Here is a 23,288-nt window from a genome sequence, read left to right on the forward strand (position 1 = left end):
ATTTGATCTTCAGCAATACTGCCATCTTGCTTCTGAATACAGTGTTAGCAAAAAATACAACTTTCGTTTTAAGCCTTGCCCTCTATACCCAGGCATCATTTTTAAGAAAATGTTTACCAGAAAATAAAGATATGTGATAGCCATTTGTTAGGCTGGTGCTATCAGCAGACATGAAATCAATTTGATATATTAATTCCTGTTCATAAGTAAATGCCAGATAGCAAAATAACTCGCCTTTGTGTAAGAACTCATAACAAAACTTACTTACAGAAGTATTTCATTACTTACAGGTTCTCTTCCAGAATTTTTCTCTTGCTAACTGGTGTAATCTATTGATATAACTAACTGCTGATGTTCCAGTGAAGCAATATGTTTTGAAAATTAAGGGAAAAAATATTTTAATAAAATATATTTTCTTGAGTAGCTGATGATACTCCCTTTATTAGTCTCTCCTATTTATATTCAGGAATTCCTATTGAATATGTAGTGCGTGTGATGTCTTCATCAGTTCTCTCTTTTTTTCTTTTTCCATCGTATACGCCCTTTCTTTCTTCTCTCTAAAGCATCTGTGCCTTTGCTGGATACTGTACTGTGTAGCAGAAGCTCTAATGTTGAAGGACACTGTTAAGAAACCTGGTTTGACCTACTGAGCAACACGGGCTGTTTTTCTCCTCCTGGCTATGTCCAAAGTTGCAGTAGTTTCACTCATGCAAGCTGTAGAAGTTTTAAGTTAGGTCATTTTTGAACACTGCTTTTTAGTGGATTGTCTTAGTGGGTTATTGAAGAAAAAGTGCTGATATCCTAACAATTAAATTTTAGGAAGGTTTATTAAGTTCAGGTTGTAATATGTGCAATTAGTTTTATTACACAGAATAATTTAAAGATAATAAAAATTTTGGGGACTTCTCCTAAAATGGAAGGTTTAATAAAACGTTTGTTTTTAAATACTAGTGGAAATCATGTCGTATCATAAGGAAGTAAAATTGAAATATTCTATATTATAATATTTTATTTAGTTCAGGGTCTTGTTACACAAAGATTTTTTTTTTTTTTAAATTATTTATGTAGAAGTAGAAAACTGGAGAGTGTTTAATGTATGCATGTGCACCTTCCCGAGTGTGAACACAAGAACAGTGTGGACAGAAACTGTACTAGATGTTTTGCCAGTTTATGGTTTCAGAAACAATAAAAGTGCACTATTTTTCAGCCATCTCTTCTGCATTTGACAGTAGCTTAGAATTGCCTTTTTTAATGTAAATTGTTATGGAATTGTTAGGTTACACTCTCCCATGTTGTCATGTACCATTTGCAATGACAGTTGCAGCTCTGAAATGATGTTTTATGTAGGAGCAATCTGTTTTACGCAGCCTCGATACCAAGAAGGGCAGATGAAAAAAAAAAAAAAACAAACCCTGAAATATTGGTTCTTATTTTAAAATTGTATCTGTAGACACATGTTCAGACAAGGAAGCTCTGAGTAAGCACTACAGTCTAGAGAAAGTGGGTAATGTATTACAGTGAATTTTTAGCAAATCCTGGAGCACAATGTCAGGGATATTGCTGCAAGAGTTTCTTAAAAGCTCCTTGTTTGGATTGTCTGTCCAGAGGACACTGAAGATATGAGCATTTTATCCCATTTTCCGAGACAGTCAAATAATATTTACAATTTTCAATGGAGAGAACTTTAGTAATATTGAAGGTAAGCTACAGTTGATACCATAAGTAGACTTTTTGTCCCCTCTGTTTACTGATCTTCCTTTCCTGCTGGGTAAGACTGTGGCTTTTCAGCATTTGCTGCCTTAGCAGAGCACAAACAGAATTTTCAGAAATCTCATCTCTGAAGCAGATTATTTCCTGGGGCGTAAAGACACAAGCAAGAGCTACAACTAAGCAATGGTGTTCACTGCTTTTTCCCAAATTTCCCTCTTCCTCTGGCTACCTGGGGTGTATAAGGCTTTCTCGTTACTCTAGGAACCCCAGCCTGCAACTAACTCTCCAGAGCACAGTTGCTCCCCATAGGTTGTAGTTCGTTATTCTTCAGCCTTTCTTATTCCAGTTTTTCCAGAGGTTCTCAGGATTCACTGACCTTGCCATACAACTCAAGAATAGGTCTATGACATGGGTTTCTCCATCTGGGCCATTTTGCTAGATGGTGATCATCAAGGTGAGGCAGCATCACTGGTCAGGCAGTGCACAGTAGGGGTCCAGCTGTCCACAACTGACTGAAGAGTTCCTTATGTACTGTCATTCATTGCATATGTGGTACTGTCAACTCCTCCTATGGCTTGATACCATCAATTTTGTGTTGCCATGCGTTTTCTGGATAGTACAATTAAAACAATTAACCTTGAGCATGCAGACAAGTCCTAGTCCATAGTTTCACAGTGTTTCCTTCGTGTTCTGTGTCTTCAGATGCTGAATTTGAATATTTTCAGCTGTTCCTCCCGCTGTATACAATGTCATGTCTTTTTTGATAGTAGTTTGGCCTAAGAAGTCTTGCTTGTTTTTCTAGTGTCTGAGTCATATTTCCAGCCGGCAAGTTATTTAAGTTACATGGCTGTGATATCTAGCTTCATGTTTTTCAGGCCTGGGTAGCATTCCTTTGAACTGTCAGTGGTATTTTCCCCACTTCTGTCTTTGTACTCATTAAAGGGAAAAAAACCCAAACCACAACACCCCCCCCATCTCACCTGCAAGTCCTTCAAATCCTTTAATGGATTTAAGTTGGTATTTTTTATTGCAAAGGACCACACCCAAATGCTGTGATATGCCTCCTGTCATTTGCAAAAAGTTGTGAACAGTTTACTTGGTAAAATTAGACTGTCAATATGATAAAATGATGGCAAAGAAATCTCATTGAATGGCATCAGCCATAAAATAGGCATAAAAACTAGTACAGATGATTTTGTTAAGCGATTCCTGTAGATAAAGACAGCATCTTTTCATGAGTGTCTTTCTGGCCAAATGTGAACATTTAACTGCCATGATAAATGACCATTCCAAATTCATCAGTGTCTTAAATATGAATACAGTCCTATATGTCTTCAAATAATTATAAGAATTTGCTATGCTAAAAAGTTGTTTTAGTTGGCTAGTTACAGGGAACTGCATATGTGACTTCTTCATTTTAATTCTTTTTAGCCTTAATATGTTTTTTTAAAATAGTCATGTTTGAATTGGACTGCAGGTAGGGTATTAGTATATTTTATATTACTGCAAGAAATCTGTTCTTATTGCTTTAATTTAATTTTAAATGAACTTGCTCTAAATGAGATAGGTAGCTCATAAACAGAACAGCTGTAAAGTCAAGTAAGGAATTGGTTTTGTACTCGCTTTTAGTGATGGCTCTGTAAATCATGTTGTTTACTTAAATGTAGATTATAATTCCTTCTCAGTCAAGTATATAAAGTGTGCTTGGTCTGCAGGTATTCTGTAAACAATAAAAATACAGTAACATTTTTAGCCGTAACAACCCTATTTGCTCGCCGCTGTTAACAGTAAGCAATGCTGCCTCCCAAAGGAATTCATGGAAATTGCACGTCGTCTTGCACATTCAGGTCTGGTGGTCTGTGTTGACATTCATAACCTTCTGGACTTTTTCAGTATTTGGCAATGCTGATAATAATGCATCTCTTTAGTATAGTTCTAAGTTATATTAAAATATATAGAACAATAACGTTTTTAGAAAAGTGATCTAATAAAATGCATATATAGGAATATATATTTTTATAGTGATCATAAATCTTGGGTAGTTGAGTGTTGCAGTAAAACGTAATTTGGTTGACTTTTGCATGAATTTCAGCACACAAGTTTAGAAGGCAAAACCAGCATTTTGTATTCTTGGCTTCTGAGCTCTCCTCTCCTATGTTTAATGTTTTATGTTTGTACGTATAGTGAATACTTAGTTTTTTCATACATTGTTTTTGTATGAAAAAAATTCTTCAGTTATAATCGACTTTTTCCTGCTTATATACAAATTACTCTTGGGGAAAAAAAAAACAACTAGTTTGGCTCTATTATATTGACATAAGGTTATTTGATAAGCAGAACTTAGCTAAGAACTTGTAAAAAACTTTCTCCAAAAGCATTTGTCATAGTCATTAGCTTAGTTTTATAATATGACTGTCCCTTGCATTTTTGGATATTCAACATAATTAAGTGAAATTTAGCATCTGGAAAGAAAAAAAAAAAAAAAGCCTTCAGATAAGCCTCTTAGCTGCCATCTAAATGCACAAGCTGTTCTGTTGATATGCTTTGAATGAACAAAATGAGCAATCCCCTAATGGGACAGATCAATTAAAACCTTGGTAAGAGCTCCATGCCAGAAGCAAAATAGATGCAGGCTGAAGTGCACTTTTTATGTCCCTGGTGCCTGAATTTGAAAATATGCTGCCTTTTTCATGTGTGATTATTGTTTAAAAGAGCAGTTTGATACCAGCATTATATAGTCATTGTCTGTTCCTTGATACAGAGGAGGATTCCTGAATCAAGATGCTACTCTATCTGCTTTTATGCATATACACATACATTTATAGGTGTCATACTAAGATCTGGCCAATCCAGTCTAGTGGGAATACTTTTTAGGTTTCTACTGATTAAAGCAGGCACTGAAGCTGAGATAAGACTTAACAGACTGGCTGCTGTAATATTACTGTTAATTGAAGTCAATTTAAAATAATTTATCATTTATATAGGGCCATTTAAAAGATACTTAGAGTGAACGTAAATCCAGGTTATTGAATGTGTGTAGCTTGCCAGCTATCAGCTGGATCTTAGGTTATACTTTAAAAAAATATTTGGGTGCTAGTTAATTTGATTCAAAGGCCTTTAAAACACATCAAAGGGAAATTAACTATATAATTAAGTCTCCAGATTATCTACCTTTAGAACCTTGGTTTTGGTTTGGTTTTCTTTGGGAGGTGGGGAGGAGGGATAATGGGAGTGGGATTTTGAAATAAAAGCAAAGTTATAAAGATGTGTTCAATGTTCAGCACTCCATAACTTCTTTCTTAGGCTTATACAAATACCTAATCAGTCTATTTATGTAACTTGACAAAACTGTTTCAGAGAACACAAAATATTTCTAAGCAAAACAAGAAGGATATTGTCCATGTACCTGAGGAGAAAATCTAACAGAGTAAGGAACAGTGCCAAAATCTTTGAATTTCTAACATGTGTTGCCTTTTGTCCTGGTGCTGAAAAAAATGTTATCTGTAATGTAAGAGTAAGATAGGAGAAGAAATGTGGGTAAGCAGATGTGTTTGCGTGTATACATAAATAGATAATGTGCCATGCATGATGATGGACATGAGGTCAATTGCTGAGTGCGATCATACATGGACAAATCACAGCACATCAGTCTCTGGAGGGCTGTGTTGTGAATATAGAAGACAAATTGTGCCCTCAGGAAAAGAATATATTGGCTCGTTTGATCTGTCTTGTGAAGTCTGCTTGAGAATCGGATTTAGTAAGAAGGCTTATGCTGGTTCTGAATCAGCCTTTGCTGCCAGTAATGTCTGATAAAGCAGAACAAACAGGTCACCCAGAGATGTTTTGGAGTCTCCATCTTTGAAAATATTCAAAACCCAGCTGGAGACAGCCCTAAGAAACCTGCTCTAGTTGACTAATTGGGCACGGGGGTTGGACTAGGCAATCTCCAGACGTCCCTGACAACTTCAGCTATTCTGTGATTCAGTGAAAACAGGCATGAAGCTTTATGAGGCCTAGAATTTTCCAAGTAAATAGCTAACTTTGTGTTATCAATGTTTTTTTTCTTTAAGATTGGAAGTTTTCTGAGAATTTACAGTATTCATACGAAACAAGCAAATGCTGACAATGAAGATGTCTCACATATAGAATTTCATCTTCATGGTGGCACGTGTTATGGTCGAGGAATAGGAGTCTTACCAGAAAGTAACCCGGATGTTAAGGAGCTGAAAGCGTAAGTTCCATATGTAGGGTTTTTTTTTTTCCTAGAAGATTCTGGAAAACTCTAGGCTAATGTAACAACTGTACAGTTTAGAATTGTAAATGTGTGTAAGAAGCAGAAACTCTGGGACAGAATATGTCTTTAGCACCACTCAGATGAAGAGTAAGTGTTTGGGGGGATAGGTAAATAAAGGCTAATTTTTCAAACTTAAAATACAGTGGGGATTAAGATTTCTATTTTATAGTGATGTAATAATAAGGCCTGGCCACATTAACATACTTATTCTGTTTTATAATGGCATATAATCCTGTAAAGATAAAAGCTATAGGTAAGCAAATACATTAAGCACATTTTAAGAATGTGCATATGTGTTACTTGGAAATGGTCAGACCTAAAGATTTTCAAAATGAAGCATGTAATATAAATGCTTTACTGACCTGCGTTGTATACATAAGGATTCATAGAATCATTTAGGTTTGAAAGGACCTTTAAGATCATTGAGTCCAATTGTTAACCTAACGCTACCAAGCCCACCACTAAACCATGTCCCTAAGCACCACATCTACACGTCTTTCAAATACCTCCAGGGATGGAGACTCAACCACTTCCCTGGGCAGCCTGTTCCAATGCTTCACAACCCTTTCAGTGAAGGGTTTTCCTATTTTTTCCTACTATCCAGCCTAAACCTCCCCTGTCATAACTTGAGGCCATTTCCTCTTGCCCTATCACTTGTTACTTGGGGGAAGAGACCAACACCCACCTCACTATAACCTGCTTTCAGGCAGTTGTAGAGAGTGATAAGGTCTCCCCTCAGCCTCCTTTTCTCCAGACTAAACAACCCCAGTTTCTTCAGCTGCTCCTCATAAGACTTGTTCTCTAGACCCTTCACCAACTTCGTTGTCCTTCTTTGGACACGCTCCAGCATCTCAATGTCCTTCTTGTAGTGAGGGGCCCTGGGGAACACTACTTGTGACCAGCCGCCAACTGGATTTAACTCCATTCACCACCACTCTTTGGGCCTGGCCATCCAGCCAGTTTTTTACCCAGCGAAGCGTGCGCCCATCCAAGCCATGAGTAGCTCGTTTCTCCAGGAGAATGCTGTGGGAAACTGTGTCAAAGGCTTTACTGAAGTCCAGGTAGACAACATCCACAGCCTTTCTAAGTACTAAGGTCTACTAAGTAGGTCACCTTGTCATAGAAGCAGATCAGGTTAGTGAAGCAGGATGTGCCTTTCATAAACCCACGCTGATGTGGCCTGATCCCCTGGTTGTCCCATATGTGCTGCGTGATGGCACTCAAGATTATCTGCTCCATAACCTTCCCCAGCACCGAGGTCAGGCTGACAGGCCCGTAGGTCCCTGGATCCTCCTTCCGGGCCTTCTTGTAGATGGGCATCACATTTGCTAACCTCCAGTCAGCTGGGACCTCCCTGGTTAGTCAGGACTGCTGACAGATGATGGAAAGTGGCTTGGTGAGCACTTCCGCCAACTGCTTCAGTACCCTTGGGTGGCTCCCATCCGTCCCCATAGACTTGTGTGTGTCTGTGTGGTGTAGCAGGTCGCTAACCTTTTCCCCTTGGATTATGGGGGCTTCATTCTGCTCCCCGTCCCTGTCTTCCAGCTCAGGGGGCTGGGTACCCCAAGAACAACTGGTCTGAGTATTAAAGACTGAGGCAAAGAAGGCATTAGGTACCTCAGCCTTTTCCTCGTCCTTTGTCACTGTGTTTCCCCCCACATCCAATAAAGGATGGAGGTTGTCCTTAGCCCTCCTTTTGTTGTTAATGTATTTGTAGAAACATTTTTAATTGCCTTGTACAGCAGTAGCCAGATTAAGTTCTAGTTGGGCTTTGGCCCTTCTCATCTTCTCCCTGCATAACCTCACGACATCCTTGTAGTCCTCCTGAGTGGCCTGCCACTTCTTCCAAAGGTTATAAACTCTCTTTTTTTTTCCCTTGGGAAAGGCTAAGTAACCAAAGACCATGTTCCTTTATCAGGAATTCTGTTTCCAGTAGTACAGATTTCTTTTGGCACTATATTGTCTTTAAAGTTCCAGGAGAGATTTGGAAAGGAGTGTCTCATCTGCATTATTAATATACACTCCTGCAACTTCTGTCTCAACTGAGTTTTATGTCTCTGCTGGAAAATTTATGTCTGAACATTATATCTGTGTATAAACAGGTATAAACAGTAGGTTTCATATAAGTGTATGTATAGTCCCATATATATGTGTGTGTGTGTGTGTGTGTATATATATAAAGACTTCTCTAGGTTCTAAAATATTTAGTCTTTTTTTTTTTTTAGTTTCTTAGAATCTGTGGATCTGGCAGACAGTCAGAATATAGAAAGCATGTCTTCAATGGAATTAGATGGCACTTTTAACAATGTTACAGGTAAGCAATTGAAAGCTGATTTGCCCTTCTAACATATATCTGGTCAAGATAAGGTCAGTTACTGCTTCTCTAAGTGTATAATGTTACTTTCACATACAAAGCCTTAGAGAATTATTTTGGATTATTAGACTGGAAATTGACATTACCCTATCCTTCTGTCTCGCAGCAGAAGGCTTTCATATACATGGAAAAATACTTTCATAGGAGGTAGTGAATAAATTATTAAACACAGATGGTGTTCTTAATCATACTATATTAGATCAGAAAGCAAAGTGACATAACTCCCTCCCTCTGAAGGGGGATTCCTCAGAGACAGGCACTGAAAACACTACTAAACAGCTGCTTGCTGAGGAACCCTTCTAAAGCAGTTGGATGGAAAGTTGTGTCAGTGGCAGAGTTGCATGGTGCAGTGCCATGGAAAAGGAGTATCTTATAGATGGTTCTACAGATCCCATATTATTCTTTGAATGGTATTTTTAGCCCAGAATAAGAATAACTAAAAGTGAATTAAACTCTAAAGCTGGTTGGATGTAGTCTTCATCTTTGCTTCTAGCTTTTAAAATCCTATGTTACTTAGCCATTATTAACATACTGTGACAGGATATTTCTAAAAGGGTGCAAAAGTCAAGAATAAATACTTCATGTCTAGACCATAACACTGCAAATTTAGAAAGAATTTTGCACATATTTTCTGCACTGTGTTTGCGTAGTAGAGGTTGTTCAGAGGAGGGACCAGGCAGTCTATGTTGTTTTTAGAATAATGTGTCTATGCTCTTGTCCAGAAAGATTACAGGGGGATGAATACAGTTTATGTCAGCAGTATCATTCACAGTATAGATCTGAAAAGTGTTCATTTTGATGAGCATTGCTAAGTAAGGTATACACTAATTTCTCCTCAAATACATTAATTCTTGAAATCTAATGCTTCTCTCCTGCTTACTTTGCTTTTTCCTTTTGCTGTGTTGTTTTCATACATTATTAGGATTTCCATTTTCCTTTTTTCAGCTTTTGGTTTTGTATGTGTATCTATTTGCCTATCTATCTGGTTTTGTGTGTCCACATGATAAAGAACAACAGAAGGAAGAAAAATAATTAGGAAATTCTTCTTGATTTTAGATCTTGAATCACACTTACAGAGATGTCAGCAGTTATCTGTTACAGGTAGGAAACATTTGGACCTCAAGGGGAATTTTATTTTTACTACAGAACAAAAATATTTCTAAGACATCAGCTCAGAGGTTGAAATAACATCTTTTACTTATTATAGGAAGAGCTATTCTAAGAGTATAAGTTTATGAATGTTACATTGGTTTATTTTGTATTTAAAGGAATAGAGCATATTTATATATTCTACTTCCATTTGTATTTTTCTACATGTTGAATTTCTGTACCCTGAAGTACACCATGCACCCACAGCCTGTTGTGATTTATCTTAAAGGCTGTAGTAACATGATAAAACTGAGGCTGTGACTGGGAGGGGAAGAGAAGCTGGGAATTAAGGGAAAATGCATACCTGCAATGGCTATCTCCTGTATTCCAAATATTATGGTGTTTAATAGGTATGCATGGCTTTTTTTGTGTGTGTGTATTGTTATTTTGCAGTATTAACAGATCATCAGGATTTGAATAACACAGAACTGAAAACCATTCTGAACAGCACGGCTCCTCAACAGTATCGCATTAGAGCAAAGCTGAGGACTTATAAACCCCAGAAGCTCTATCAGTGTATTAAACTTCATTGTTCCAAATGCAACTCTTTGTAAGTGTTTCACACAATAAAAGTAATTAGGAATTGTTCTATATGTTTTGGGATGCTTAGATTTTCAGTGTATTTTCATCCTCTTTTTTGTGTAAAATACGCTGAATCTAAATGTATTTCATTTTGAGCAAAGATTTGAAACTCACTGGTAATAGGTAGGAAAAATGTAATCATCAGATGAGTTACATTTACAGAATCCTTTGAGTTCTTTCAAAACAATAACTTTTCTTTATTTTCAAATTTAGCAGTGCAGTTTTTCCCATACCAAAGTTGTATTTAAGTACTCGTTTCTGTATTGTGGTTTTAAAATAGGATATGCAAAAAGGTATGATAGTCTCCAAGTGAATGAATAAAATATCTTTGACTAAAGTGTATCTTCCAGAGAAGTCATCTTTTCTGGATCCAAAAATATCAGGGAAACACCATTCACCCTGGTATTTTTGTCTTTTTTTTGACCTCAATTAGTTCACTGACCACTTTATCATTGTTATTTCCACTTTAATGCCGTTTGTCATTGTATCCAATAATCATACGCCATTTCTGGTGTATATTCATCTAAAAATGAAAGAAATTTTTTTTGAAAGGGCCTGTTTTTGATTAAACTACTGAGTGACATGCATTACAGTGCTATTCATGATCATCTGAATCCTGTATCACTTTTTTTTGCCTGACTTAGCCCAGCATCAGTCCCAAGCAAACAGCTTTACTGTTACTGGTGTAAACTATTGCTTTTTTTTAAATGATGGCACGTTAGCATTCTCCTAGCCTTTTGAAATTTTTTGCACAATCAAGATTTATTAGATACAAATGCCACTGAGACAAAAAAATGCCCGTACTATCCTTCTCTTACAGCTTTTGGATGCAAAGTAGCATGCTTGCAGCTTTAACAATATTTGTCCTTATCAGATGTTGTTATAACATTCTCTTGGTTGCTAATGTGAGAGGAAGTGCTTCATCATCTTCACAACATATAAGTACATGGTCTTTATTGCCAGGTATAGAAAGGAGATAATTACCAACTCTCTCTGCCACTTTTGTCACTTTTTTTGATATATTTGCCAACTCTGTATAGTAATAAGCAGCTACAATTGATAGAATTTTGTTTGTTCCTTATGAACTTTATCCTTATCCCACAATTTTCCATGACTACTAAAGCCTTTTTATATATTCTTACTTGTTAATGTCTTCATTTCTGTTCATTTGAGTCTCCTCCTGTTTCACATATTGCTGCCTGCTCTTTGCCACAGAATTAGTGCAGGCTTTTAACCAGATAGATTTGTGAGGCTTTAGTTAGCATATTTCCTACTACTACTACCACCATCCTGCTGCAGTGATGGGACTACTTGCAGTGCTTTCCGAGAAATTTAGCTTTTCTTATCTCAACTGTGTGAATCAGGTGGGAGGAATCAGTGAAATATAGTGAAACTGTACTGCAGCCTGGACTGGGTGAGTTAAGAGGCCCAGGAAGGAAACCTGATTTAGGGGCATCCTTCTCTCCTACATGTTCTGCTCTGGCGGAAATTGTTGTTTCATGTTTTAGCATATGCTGAAGAGCCTGACTGAACGAAGTTCAATACAAGTTTGGTCCTTTAACACTCTATGCAGTAAGATGCATGTAACGCTTCAGGTATAAATCCTTGTGAGAGATGTGTTTTTGTTTTTTAGTCTTTGACTGGAAGCTTCTCTGTAAATAGCAAAATATCGATATACATGGATGTAGTTTTATTCATGTATCCACATTACAGAAGTTTCAACCCTCGTGTGTAGCTTGGTTCAAAACCAATTCATTCCATTCGTGCCTTTGCAGGAAATCTACAGGCAGGCTGTAGAGGCTGGAAGAGTTTAATGGGTATATCTGGAAAGATGACCTGTTATGTTATGTCCATTGCTTTTGCATTTAAAATAGTAATCCAAGAACACAGGTGGAAAGAGTTCATGTGAACAGCAGTGTGTTCATGAAATGAAAGTTCAGGTTCAGGAAGACCTCTTGTGTGCCAGTTCTACAGTCCTAGCAGAAGAATAGCAAAGTTTGGTTCCATAGGCAGGAATTGTGCTATTCACTGGTGGAAGCAGATGCTCTTGGGTTTGAAAGTGAAATCGTCAGAATAATCTGCAGGAGTTGATAGTATTTTTTTCTTTAACTGCACTCTGAAGCTTGGCACCTACTTTCTTTCAGTGTTTTATGAAACAGCCCAAGCTTTTGCCTTTTTTTTTTTTTCATTGTCCTTTTTGTCACGGTTCATATTCCATCTGAAGCTAGCAGGTCTGTCTCGCTTAGGAGAAAACATTCTAATGCATTTTTGTGCGCCAGCCACTGGCTTTTTGCCTGTTGTTGGTAATGTTGGTAAAATTTGAATGGCCTGCATTACTTCTCTGTGGATGACAACTGGAAACGCATGAATGGTGCACTCTAGCAGGACAGGAGAGAAACAGTGTGGTGCAGAGTTGCAGATTTTCCATTTACAGTACATATGTGAAGCTATTCTGCCCTTTTTTCTCACACACACATCCCCCCCCCCAAATATGCAAAGTAAAATAGGCTAGAACATAGAACTTGAAATTGTATGAGCTTATACAGTCTTTTCATTCTGCTGAAGTGGTATGCAGTTGTATGGCCCTTTTAAGGCCCAACTGCAATCACATAAAGCTGATACATTCATTTTTCCATGGATTTATGTATGTGTGGATGAAGCAGCTAGGCTGCCTCTGCTCCTAGGTAAGATTAGATTACTTTGCATATTTATTAACATGGAAATGAATTGTCTTGTCATAATTTGCTATACAACTCTAAATGTTTAAACTGATATAACAACAGTTATTTTTCCTGTATATACATTAACTTTTATGACTATATTTTAATATTTTTTCAGAGTACTGTTGTACTTGTTGCTAGATTGCCTAAGGAGAAGCTGTTAGAATTTACTTATTCATTTTGGAAATGGTTTTAGGCAAGAAGTTCCAGATGGAGATGACTTTGACTTTATTTTACAAGGCTCTGCCGTTACTGCCCCAAACCCAGAATTACACAATACATCCTGGTATGATTCTGCAATGTGGACTACACAAGACCAGAAACAAAGGAAAATAGCTATCCATTTTGTAAAGCATGATGAAATGCTTCAACAGCCTGAAGATACTTTACTTATGATAGAAGGTAAGATAATCTGCAAATATACCACTTCTTATGGCACAGTGTCCACTCTGAGTATCTACAAAGTTAAGATATGTTGAATCATAGAATCATAGAATTGTCAAGGTTGGAAAAGACCCTTAAGATCATCGAGTCCAACTGTTAACCTAGCACTGCCAAGTCCACCACTAAACCATGTCCTCGAGCACCATACCTATCCGTTCTTTAAATACCTCCAGGGATGGAGACTCAACCACTTCCCTGGGCAGCCTGTTCCAATGCTTGACCACCCTCTCAGTGAAGAAGTTTTTCCTCATGTCTCATCTAAACCTCCCCTGGCGCAGCTTGGGGCTGTTTCCTCTTGTTCTGTCACTCGTTACTAGGGAGAAGAGGCCGACCCCCACCTTGCTACAACCTCCTTTCAGGTAGTTGTAGAGAGCAAGAAGGTCTCCCCTCAGCCTCCTCTTCTCCAGACTAAACAATCCCAGTTCCCTCAGCCACTCCTCATAAGACTTGTGCTCCAGACCCTTCACCAGCTTCGTTGCCCTCCTCTGGACACGCTCCAGCACCTCAATGTCCTTCTTGTAGTGAGGGGCCCAAAACTGAACCCAGTACTCGGGGGTGCAGCCTCACCAGTGCCGAGTACAGAGGCACTATCACCTCCCTGGTCCTGCTGGCCACACTATTCTTGATACAGACCAGGATGCCATTGGCCCTCTTGGTCACCTGGGCACACTGCTGGCTCATGTTCAGGCGGCTGTCAACCAACACCCCCAGGTCCTTTTCCGCTGGGCAGCTCTCCAGCCACTCCTCCCCCAGCCTGTAGCATTGCATGGGGTTGTTGTGACCGAAGTGCAGGACCCTGCACTTAGCCTTGTTGAATCTCATGCAGTCGGCCCCGGCCCATCGATCCAGCCTGTCCAGGTCCCTCTGTAGGGCCTTCCTGCCCTCCAGCAGATTGACACTTCCACCCAACTTGGTGTCATCTGCAAACTTACTGAGGGTGCACTCGATCCCCTCATCCAGATCATCAATGAAGATATTGAACAGGACTGGCCCCAGTACTGAGCCCTGGGGAACACCACTCGTGACCGGCTGCCAACTGGATTTGGCTCCATTCACCACCACTCCCTGGGCTCGGCCGTCCAGCCAGTTTTTAACCCAGCGCAGAGTGCACCCATCCAAGCCGTGAGCAGCCAGCTTCTCCAGGAGAATGCTGTGGGAGACTGTGTCAAAGGCCTTACTAAAGTCCAAGTAGACAACATCCACAGCCTTCCCCTCATCCACTAAGCGGGTCACCTTGTCATAGAAGGAGACCAGGTTAGTGAAGCAGGACCTCCCTTTCATAAACCCATGCTGGCTGGGCCTGATCCCTCGGTTGTCCCGCACTTGCTGCATAATGGCACTCAAGATGACCTGCTCCATGACCTTCCCCGGCACCGAGGTCAGGCTGACAGGCCTGTAGTTCCCTGGATCCTCTTTCCGACCCTTCTTGTAGAGGGGCGTCACGTTTGCTAGCTTCCAGTCATCTGGGACCTCCCCGGTTGACCAGGACTGCTGATAAATAATGGAGAGTGGCTTGGCCAGCTCCTCTGCCAGCTCCCTCAGTATCCTGGGGTGGATCACATCTGGCCCCATGGACTTGTGCGCATCCAGGTGGACGAGCAGGTCAGTGACTGCCATCTCTTCGACAACTGGGACTTCACTCTGCATCCTATCTCCATCCTATGAAGTTGTATTCAGTAGTGATGATCATAAAGGCATCTTCAAAGAAAAGAAAAACTCAGCTGGAACTTTAAGTTACTGTTGTGCAAACAGGAAAAAGTCATCTGTGAAGGTCTTGTAAGGTGCTTCTGTCTATTTTAAAACTATACCAATAAGTTTATTGTTGATTCTGCTAAAATTAACATCTGAATATGGGTTTTTTTTCTAGCTGTGCTTACTGATTTTTCAGTTCTGATTTGAAAACTTGCTGAATCTTCTAAAAAAACCTATTTTTAGTCTTGATGTGGAAAAGTTTTGGAAGGCTTCTAATACAAACCTACAATTAACTTTGTCAGCCTCTGGATGTCAGTGTTGCTTCAGATTAATAGAGCTTCTCGCAGTGTGAGGTTTTTTTAGTTTGGTTTGGTTTTTATCAGATTTCCTCAGGGAAGAGAAATAGCCACTGAACTTTAAACAAAGCAATTTAGCAAGAATACTAATAAGGAATGTTTTGAATAGAATAAACGTAATAAATAATTGCATATAGTACCATTCCGAGTTTAAAACAAAGTCTTCAATTGTGCTCAAGTAGTGGACTGAATAAGCAAATGTAAGTGAGGTGGTCCTTTGTGTAAAGGTCAATGACAAAACCCCTTCTGTTTTCTGCTTTGTTTTATATTCAACTAGTTCTGATACCTGCTTTACTTCTGACATGTTCCAAACTGGATTTTTTTTTTTTTTTTTTTGCAATCTAACCTTATCTTTGTGAAAACAAAAGAAAAAAGAAACTATTTCTACTCTATTTTCCTAAAATAACTGAAGAATATAACTTGGTAAATCTTTTTTCAGATATTAAAGTGCCAGCAGCTAAGTATTTGTGTATGTGGATATATGTACTTCATGTCGGAGCACAAGGAAAAGGCAATAATCAGTGTCTCAGCACTTTTTTTCAGAACACTGATCATGAACCTTGCCAAAGCTACATGATGTTTTAATTTTTATCTTTAATTTTTTGGAGGTGGAGATTTTGAAGTCTCCCTAGAAATCTTTCCAGCACTTTTCCAGATACAGACAACCCTCAAAGGCCAAACACATTATGACGTTTATTAGACAGACATGGTCTAGATTCTACTTGTTTGGTAAACACAAGCAATTTACTCTTGTACAACACAATATTCTTCCCCATAATCATTATGCTGAAGGAAGGACTTCTTTTTGAGTGTTTGGCATCTATTGGGCTGGAATTGAGAAAATAGTTGGATAATGGACAGAATTTTACATGACCCTCTATAGGGAGTGAGGGGAATCCATAACCGTTGCTACAGATTAGTTGAACTGAAGAGTGAAATGCTATGGTTAACAAGTAGATTAATGCTCTTTGCATATCCTCATTATTTGTACATGAAATCACTGTGATTCATATCATTGTCAAGCCCTGGTAATTCTCTGTGTTTTACACCAGTCTCTTAGAAGCCAGAATACATTTGCTCAATGTAACCTCATATTACAGTAAAGTTGAAATTCTGGAGACCTTTTAACAATGTCAGTTAAAACTACCCTGAATTTTGTATGTTAATCCTTTGAATGAGAGTTCAAATGTATATGAGAAGCTTTATCTGTGTCATTGTACGTGGATGACCTTTGTTTTCTAACCTTTTGGGAAGCCATTTCAAATATCTGTGCATCTGTTTTCTTTTTTTTTTTTTTTACTAAAGTTAAGTTCATTGAGGAGGTTTCATGTTGTTGTGCATTTTTTCATCACCAGTAATAATGCAATTTTATTGATTTTATTTTCTTCTGTAGTTACCTCTGCAATGCAAGTAACAAATACATGCAATAAATATTTTACAATCCAGTGTCGTAATTACTTGTGATAAAGTCTTTGAAACATCTTAGTTATAGTTAGTGGTAGATCACACAGTTGTAGAATATATTTATTTTAAAACGGTTTGCTCACTTTTTTAAATTGTTGTTCACGAGCTGATTAAATCATATATTTTTATTGAACTATTTCCAAATAACTGTTCTCTGTGTGTTAAATTAATACATTTGCCACACTTCCTCTGAATTGGTGAAATGTCAGAAAGATTCCGTAATCAGTTCTGCAGTCCATCCTACAGAGGCTGAAGGCAGGTTATCCCGTGATTTATCAGAAATTTCAAAGAACTTTTTCTTGTCACTGGAATTGGAATATCTCAAGGTTCTAGCTGTAATATGTTAAATTTCTGCTGTGTTCCTAGCATGGCCCTGATGTAGTAGCACTCAAATTAGCATGAAGTTTAGTGTTTCTGCATTTCTTACTTCATGTCAATTATGATGTGGTTGAATAACTACTTTTTCATAAACTGCTGGTTAAAAATTAATAGATTTTTTTGCCACTTAAATGCTGAAAAAATAGTTACTTAGGAGCGATTGCAAAAAGTCAGTTTATTCTTTTTTTCGCTCCAAGAAAATTGCTAGTAAAATCATAGGAGAAATTATATGAAAGTGATACTAACTAAATATAATGTCATAATTACAGTGATAACTATGAGGAAGATATTAAGGCATCTGCTCTGATAAATGTCCATCTTTGATTCTTTATTGAGTCTGTTGTTAAGTAAGAGTGAGAAGGTTATGAACCACTTTTTCAGTTTTCCGTAGTGGGTCTCAATTTTTATTGAAGGTCCTGAAATCAACACCTAATTAGCCAAAAAATGCAAGTTGTTCAATTTGTTCTTGATTACTGTTTAAAAAACATGTTTTTCTGTTTTTAATAGGTGGAACACTAAAAGAAGTCTGGAAGCTTACAAAAAGATTTAAATGTGTTATTCCTGTGAGATCCACAGAAGATGACCTTGAGTTATTAGATCTTTCAGCTCCTTTTCTTTTACAAGGGAACATAAAATATTATGGGTAGGTTAAAAGTATTTGTTGATATTTTAATAGTTGCAGTAATAGATAGATATCATTTTCTTCAGTAATTCAAACCACAGCGCTCAAGGGATAACTTACCCAAAGATTCTTTGATGCAAAATGCATAAGATGATCAGCAGTACTGAGATCAGGGATGAAATGCCATACTACTATCTCCTATCAAAGGGCTCAACTGCAGTTGGGCTTTATCTTGCTCTATAAATCCTATGCCCTTAATTACACCGCACCCCAGGTTCAGTCTTGCCTGTGGTGTGTGGGTAGGGCAGTATACTACAGAGACAGAAATGCACATACGACACTCTTTGGGTTGCAAAAATGGCTAAATCTTCCTCTTTTACTCCAGATCTTCCATTTTTCTGGCCATAAAAATACCATTTTCTAGTCTCGTTAGACTAAAGTCAAAACATATTTTGCTTTAAAACTGTATTAAACCTATTTGTGGATGTCAGTCACTGTAGAGAAATCTTCAATGGGTTTCTGAATTCCACAGTTCAAGGCTGTGGAATACAGTACACACATCTAGGTCTCGTATCTGTGCTATGCCATGCAATATCGTGTTCCTGCTCAATGAGAGCTAGCAGCAGTATGTTCTCCCAGTACTGCACAGCAGCATGCAGTTACTGAGCTCAGAAGTACCAGTCTACTTCATACAAGCTATCAAGTCCTCCCTCTCAGCAGTCCTAAGAAGTTCAAGAAGAGCGCTGTGTTGCACTACTTCAGTCCTGTAGGCAGTAAAAAAAATTCTGTGCAGAAATATTGCATGTTTCTTATGAACCCTAAAGTTTCCCATAAGGACCTGATAAAATGAATACAGAAAATGATTTCTTTTTTTCATATATTGTTTTGACCTTTCCAGATATGGCTCTCCACAGCTTTTTTAAATAAAGGCAATATATGGGTATTCCTGCTAGGACTGGATCTTCACCAGTACAAAGTATTTCCTCGTACACTTTCATAATCCATATATTTCCCCAGCTATGCACAACTCACCTTCAGACATCATTCTCTGTTTAAATGGCTGTATTGTAAAAGCCAACGCTCTATAAGATATTCCATGACTGTTTATAGGATATTTAGGAAGGAACCTCATAAGGATGTTGACATTTCAGAGCTTTGTTCCATGCACTGTTTTTATCAGTAGCATATACTTAGCAAAGTCTAAAATTAAAGATTCTGTACACTAGAATGAAAAGCAAAGTTATTTTTGCTGTAGGAATGAGCTTGAATACCTGTATAAATATTTATATGTGTGTGCATATGCATGTATATTCATATCTATATATATAAAAATAAACACACACACACTTCCATATAAAAACCAAAATTCACAGCTAAGTTACTTTATTGGAGTTTGGGTTGTTTTTTAAAGGAGAAAAGTAACTTCATTGAGCTTGGCTTTATATCACTTGAGCAGAACTAGTGCTATTGATTTTTATTACATGTTTTGCTTGTAATTCTAAAAGATAATGTCTGTTTTAAGTTCTAATTGTAATATACTAGCACAGAAGCTTAATTTGGAAAAAATAGTTGTTCTCTAATTTTATTTCTTGAGGCAAATGAGAACAACTTTCAAAACAGTTCAATATTTTCGTCCACTTGCAGCATTTGCTTACTATGTCACATGTAAAATTTATAATTACCGGTGTAAATACACCAGTAACAAAAGAGGTTGTTTTAATAACTCATAGTTAATATTTTTTAACACAGGTAAAGCCAAATTTCTCCTCTAACCCTGTTGTGTTTTTAGAGCATGCTACAAGTTCAGATTCGTTCTTGCTTTCATAAAGTGAGATGTTCTTTGTATTGCTAAACAACAAAGTAGTGACATATGAGTATGTTTAGCAGTGACATATGAATATATGTTTAGCAATGTAGTGATCTTAGAATCATAGAATGGTTTGGGCTGGAAGGGACCTTCAAAGATCATCTACTCCAACCCCCTGCCATAAGCAGAGACACCTTCCACTAGATCAGGTTGCTCAAAGCCCCATCCAACCTGATCTTGAACACTTCCAGGGATGGGGTATCCACAGCTTCTCTGGGCAACCTGTTCCAGTGCTTCACTACCCTCATCATGTAGAATTTCTTCCTTCTGTACAATCTAAATCGACCCTCTTTCAGTTTAAAACCACTGCCCCTTGTCCTGTCACTACAGGCCTTGGTAAAAACATCTCTCTCTGTTTTTCCTGTAAGCCCCCTTTATATATTGAAAGGCTGCAATAAGGTCTCCCTGGAGCCTTCTCTTCTCCAGGCTGAACAACTCCAGGTGTCTCAGCCTTGAATTAGAGTTTTCCTCCTTTCTATTCACTGAGGTGGTCTTTTCCAGACCAAAATTATTTATTTCTTCTCAGGGATAACTCAAAAGCAGCATTAAGGGTTTTGATGTGGTCTAAAGCTTGTGTGTGTAGTAAAATAATTATTTTAAACATCAATAAATACTTTTGCACTCGCACTGAGTAAGGAAATAAGATTTTTTTTTTTTGTTTTTTCTGTGCAGAAAGCTTCTAGTATAAATAAATCAGTGTTTGGTTAGTCTCAGTATCTTGTTTTAAATGCTAGGTGCAAGCAGTGTTCAACTCCAAAGCCTATCAAGAGTCTAAGTTCCATTGCAGCAGAACAACGACCATCATGGGAACCAACTGAAATAGCACAAGGTCAGCTGACACGATATTGTCCTGAAATACTACTGTGCCTTGATTCTGAAGTGTTTGTATGAAATAGTTTGGTTTCTGGGTTGCAGTTTCATACAGAAAGCACGTAATTTATGGTTATGCTTGAGTATAAAGCTGTAAAATTTATTCACCTTTTACCAGTTGAAATAACATATTTACTTTTGAAACTATTACAGTATGAACTAAAGGATTTTATATGTTGAATAGTTTCTTCTACCATAGGTGTCCACTAGTAACATCTATCATAGTATAGACGTGATGAATTTTTGGTTGCAGATGTCATTTTTAAACTGCGTACATGCTTGTAGTCCTAGAAGTTAGTCTCGCTTTTCCTTTTGGAGATATAGTTCTTCTGACCTGAACTAAAGAGAGTGTTATTTAATGACTAGTACAAGTTAGACTTTTATCTTCTGTAAGCCTTATCAATGCTAAGCATATTCCAGAGAGTCTGCCCGAAATAATATTCAAATGAAAGAAATTATACCATAACATATATGTGCATTCCATGCTTTGTGTGTTCCTTGTGTTAATTTATGTAGTCAACACGTTCAAATGTTGGAGGTAAAATGGAGCTTAAAACTTCACAACACATTAAGGAAAAAGAATATTTTCATGTTGATCAATTAATGTTCTAACTTATGAAGTTGGAATAACTAACAGTATCTAAACTTGGTAAAGACTTTATAAAAGAAAAAAAAACTACTCGAGCAGTACAGTGGTTCTTGTAAATAAACTGTCATAATTATGTTCTATTAAATAAATGTGAAGTAATATATAACTGGCAGTGTTACAGCACCTGTGATTGACATTTAATTCTCAAAATGAAAACAATATTCGTTAAATGCTTTCTGGCATTTAAACTATTTTATGTATATTATTCTTTTATCTGTATTGTCAGACTAAATGATAACCTGCAAGTATATCAGATCACTTGAACGTAAAATGACGAGCCAATTTAAGTAGATGTACCCAGAAAAGACTGATGCAGAGTTGCAGTAACTTTGTATGTTTAAAAGATATTTTATCTTTGCAGCATAACAGTTACTGCTGCCACTGAGAGAATGACTACAGTCATTTACTTATGCTGGAATATTTTCAGAACTGCCAGCAAAGTTTTTCTGAATAAGACTTTGCCTGGTAGCTTTTACTACATTATATGAAACAAATTGTTTTCCTCAGAAGATATGTTTTCAGGTAGAATGCTATGTTATCACTGAATTAAAAGCAAGTCTCCTTTAATCTTCCATGGATAAAAGAATAGGAGTAGGAGCATCCTACCAAGGATGGATCTAAGATCTAAGCAAATATTAGGATTTCTTTTACTAGGATGAGAATAAGTACTTAAAAATCTTTCTGCATTTTTATAGACTCATCTATTAAAGTGTTTCTAGGCAAATTGCAATGCATTTTCAAAATATGAACCACATTTTGCTGTTCAGGGCCTCTGTTTTTTGGCCTGTCAATTTATACTTCTAATGATGGTATTCAAAGTCAGTTACTATTAAAGGAGGGATATTGTCATCTTGAGTTGTTATGGTTTGTCTTGCATATTTACTCTAGGAAACATTTTTTTTCTTCAGTTTTAGGTATTGAGCTGCTCCAATATGTTTTTATTATGAAGTTTACACTGGTTGATGGAACAGGAGCACTAAATGCATACCTTTTTGATTATGTAAGTAAATCTAGGTAAAGGTAGACTTTACAGATTATGTGGGTTTGGATTTTATTTGTTTTTAAATAGCAAATATATGTACAGAAGTATTCATTCTGTTACCTGCAGTGTTTTGTGGGGACAGTTACAAGTGCTGTAATGTTATTAATACTGTCCATCAATGAAGATGCACAGAAAGTAATTTTTGGTAATTTTTCAGTAAAATACCAGAGTATAGAGTATCAAAGCATAAAGACAAAATTGAAGCTTGTAGGTAGATTATTTGGTATTTCCGTAGACTTTTATACATTTCCATGGCTCAATTTCTCTTTTATTGGCAACGTTAAATTATGCAGCCTGAATGCTGTGTGAATGATGGGAGTGTTTCAGGATTTATGCAGGTAACTTCTGGATTAGTTCAAACTCTGATGACCTCCTTTTTTAACTCTCAGTAGAATCTATCCATTCAGTAATTCTTGATTTTTGTTTCATATGACTATGAGGTAGAAGAGGCCTTTCTTCCCCTGAACCTAGGCAGGACTCAGCTATAGCTATACAGATATTTGTCTTTGATTTCAGAAGCAGTTTATTCAACTACTTTGCTAACCTTAGAATTAACTTATCTTCAGTTTTCTCTGAAGCAACCTAAGACCATTCCTGCTACCTGAGTCACTGAAGAACATATGGTTTTCTTGTCACTACCCACTGTGTAATTTTACCTTCTGCAGGCTAAGAAACCATCATTCATTCTATCTTCTTCCATATAAGAGTTTTTTTCATATCAGAGGTTTTTTTTTTCTTCCATATCAGAGGTCTTTGAAAACTCTTGACCATCCTCACTGTTGTTCTTCTGGACTCTTCCCAGGTGGCCCACATCTTCCTCGAAGTGCTTGAAACAGTACTGTAACATGAGGCATTGCCAGATAATGCTTCTATGTGTATAAACCAGTATGGTGATCACTTAATTTCTTGCTTACTGATTCATGGTATAATCCCTTCATCTCTGACTAGAACCTCGGCTTTAAGAAATTATTCCTCATTCTTTGTTTGAGCATTTGATTTGGCTTGCTTAAAAGCAGTATTTTATACATGTATCAGGTGGAAAAAGGGGGGGGGGGGGGTGGGTTTTCTTTGTTCT

At 37.4% G+C, this 23,288-nt stretch overlaps 1 protein-coding gene across 9 annotated transcripts in view; it reads left to right on the plus strand.

The window, feature by feature from the left end:
• Nucleotides 1–23,288, plus strand: part of POT1 (protection of telomeres 1) — an 81,129-nt gene that overhangs the window by 52,361 nt on the left and 5,480 nt on the right. For 8 of the 9 annotated variants that reach the window (XM_087766806.1, XM_087766811.1, XM_087766808.1 and 5 more), the window contains 8 exons: nt 5,781–5,941; nt 8,230–8,318; nt 9,435–9,479; nt 9,921–10,077; nt 13,026–13,231; nt 17,671–17,806; nt 20,387–20,481; nt 22,080–22,171. In XM_087766806.1, coding sequence (XP_087622932.1) covers nt 5,781–5,941; nt 8,230–8,318; nt 9,435–9,479; nt 9,921–10,077; nt 13,026–13,231; nt 17,671–17,806; nt 20,387–20,481; nt 22,080–22,171 — 981 coding nt within the window. The remainder of the gene's footprint in view (nt 1–5,780; nt 5,942–8,229; nt 8,319–9,434; nt 9,480–9,920; nt 10,078–13,025; nt 13,232–17,670; nt 17,807–20,386; nt 20,482–22,079; nt 22,172–23,288) is intronic. The other variant, XM_087766807.1, reaches the window with a different exon arrangement.

Source organism: Nipponia nippon, unplaced genomic scaffold (genome assembly GCF_047370975.1).
Source record: "Nipponia nippon isolate SJK-2023a ecotype South Korea unplaced genomic scaffold, ASM4737097v1 scaffold_3, whole genome shotgun sequence".
In the NCBI taxonomy this organism is placed as follows: Eukaryota; Metazoa; Chordata; class Aves; order Pelecaniformes; family Threskiornithidae; genus Nipponia; species Nipponia nippon.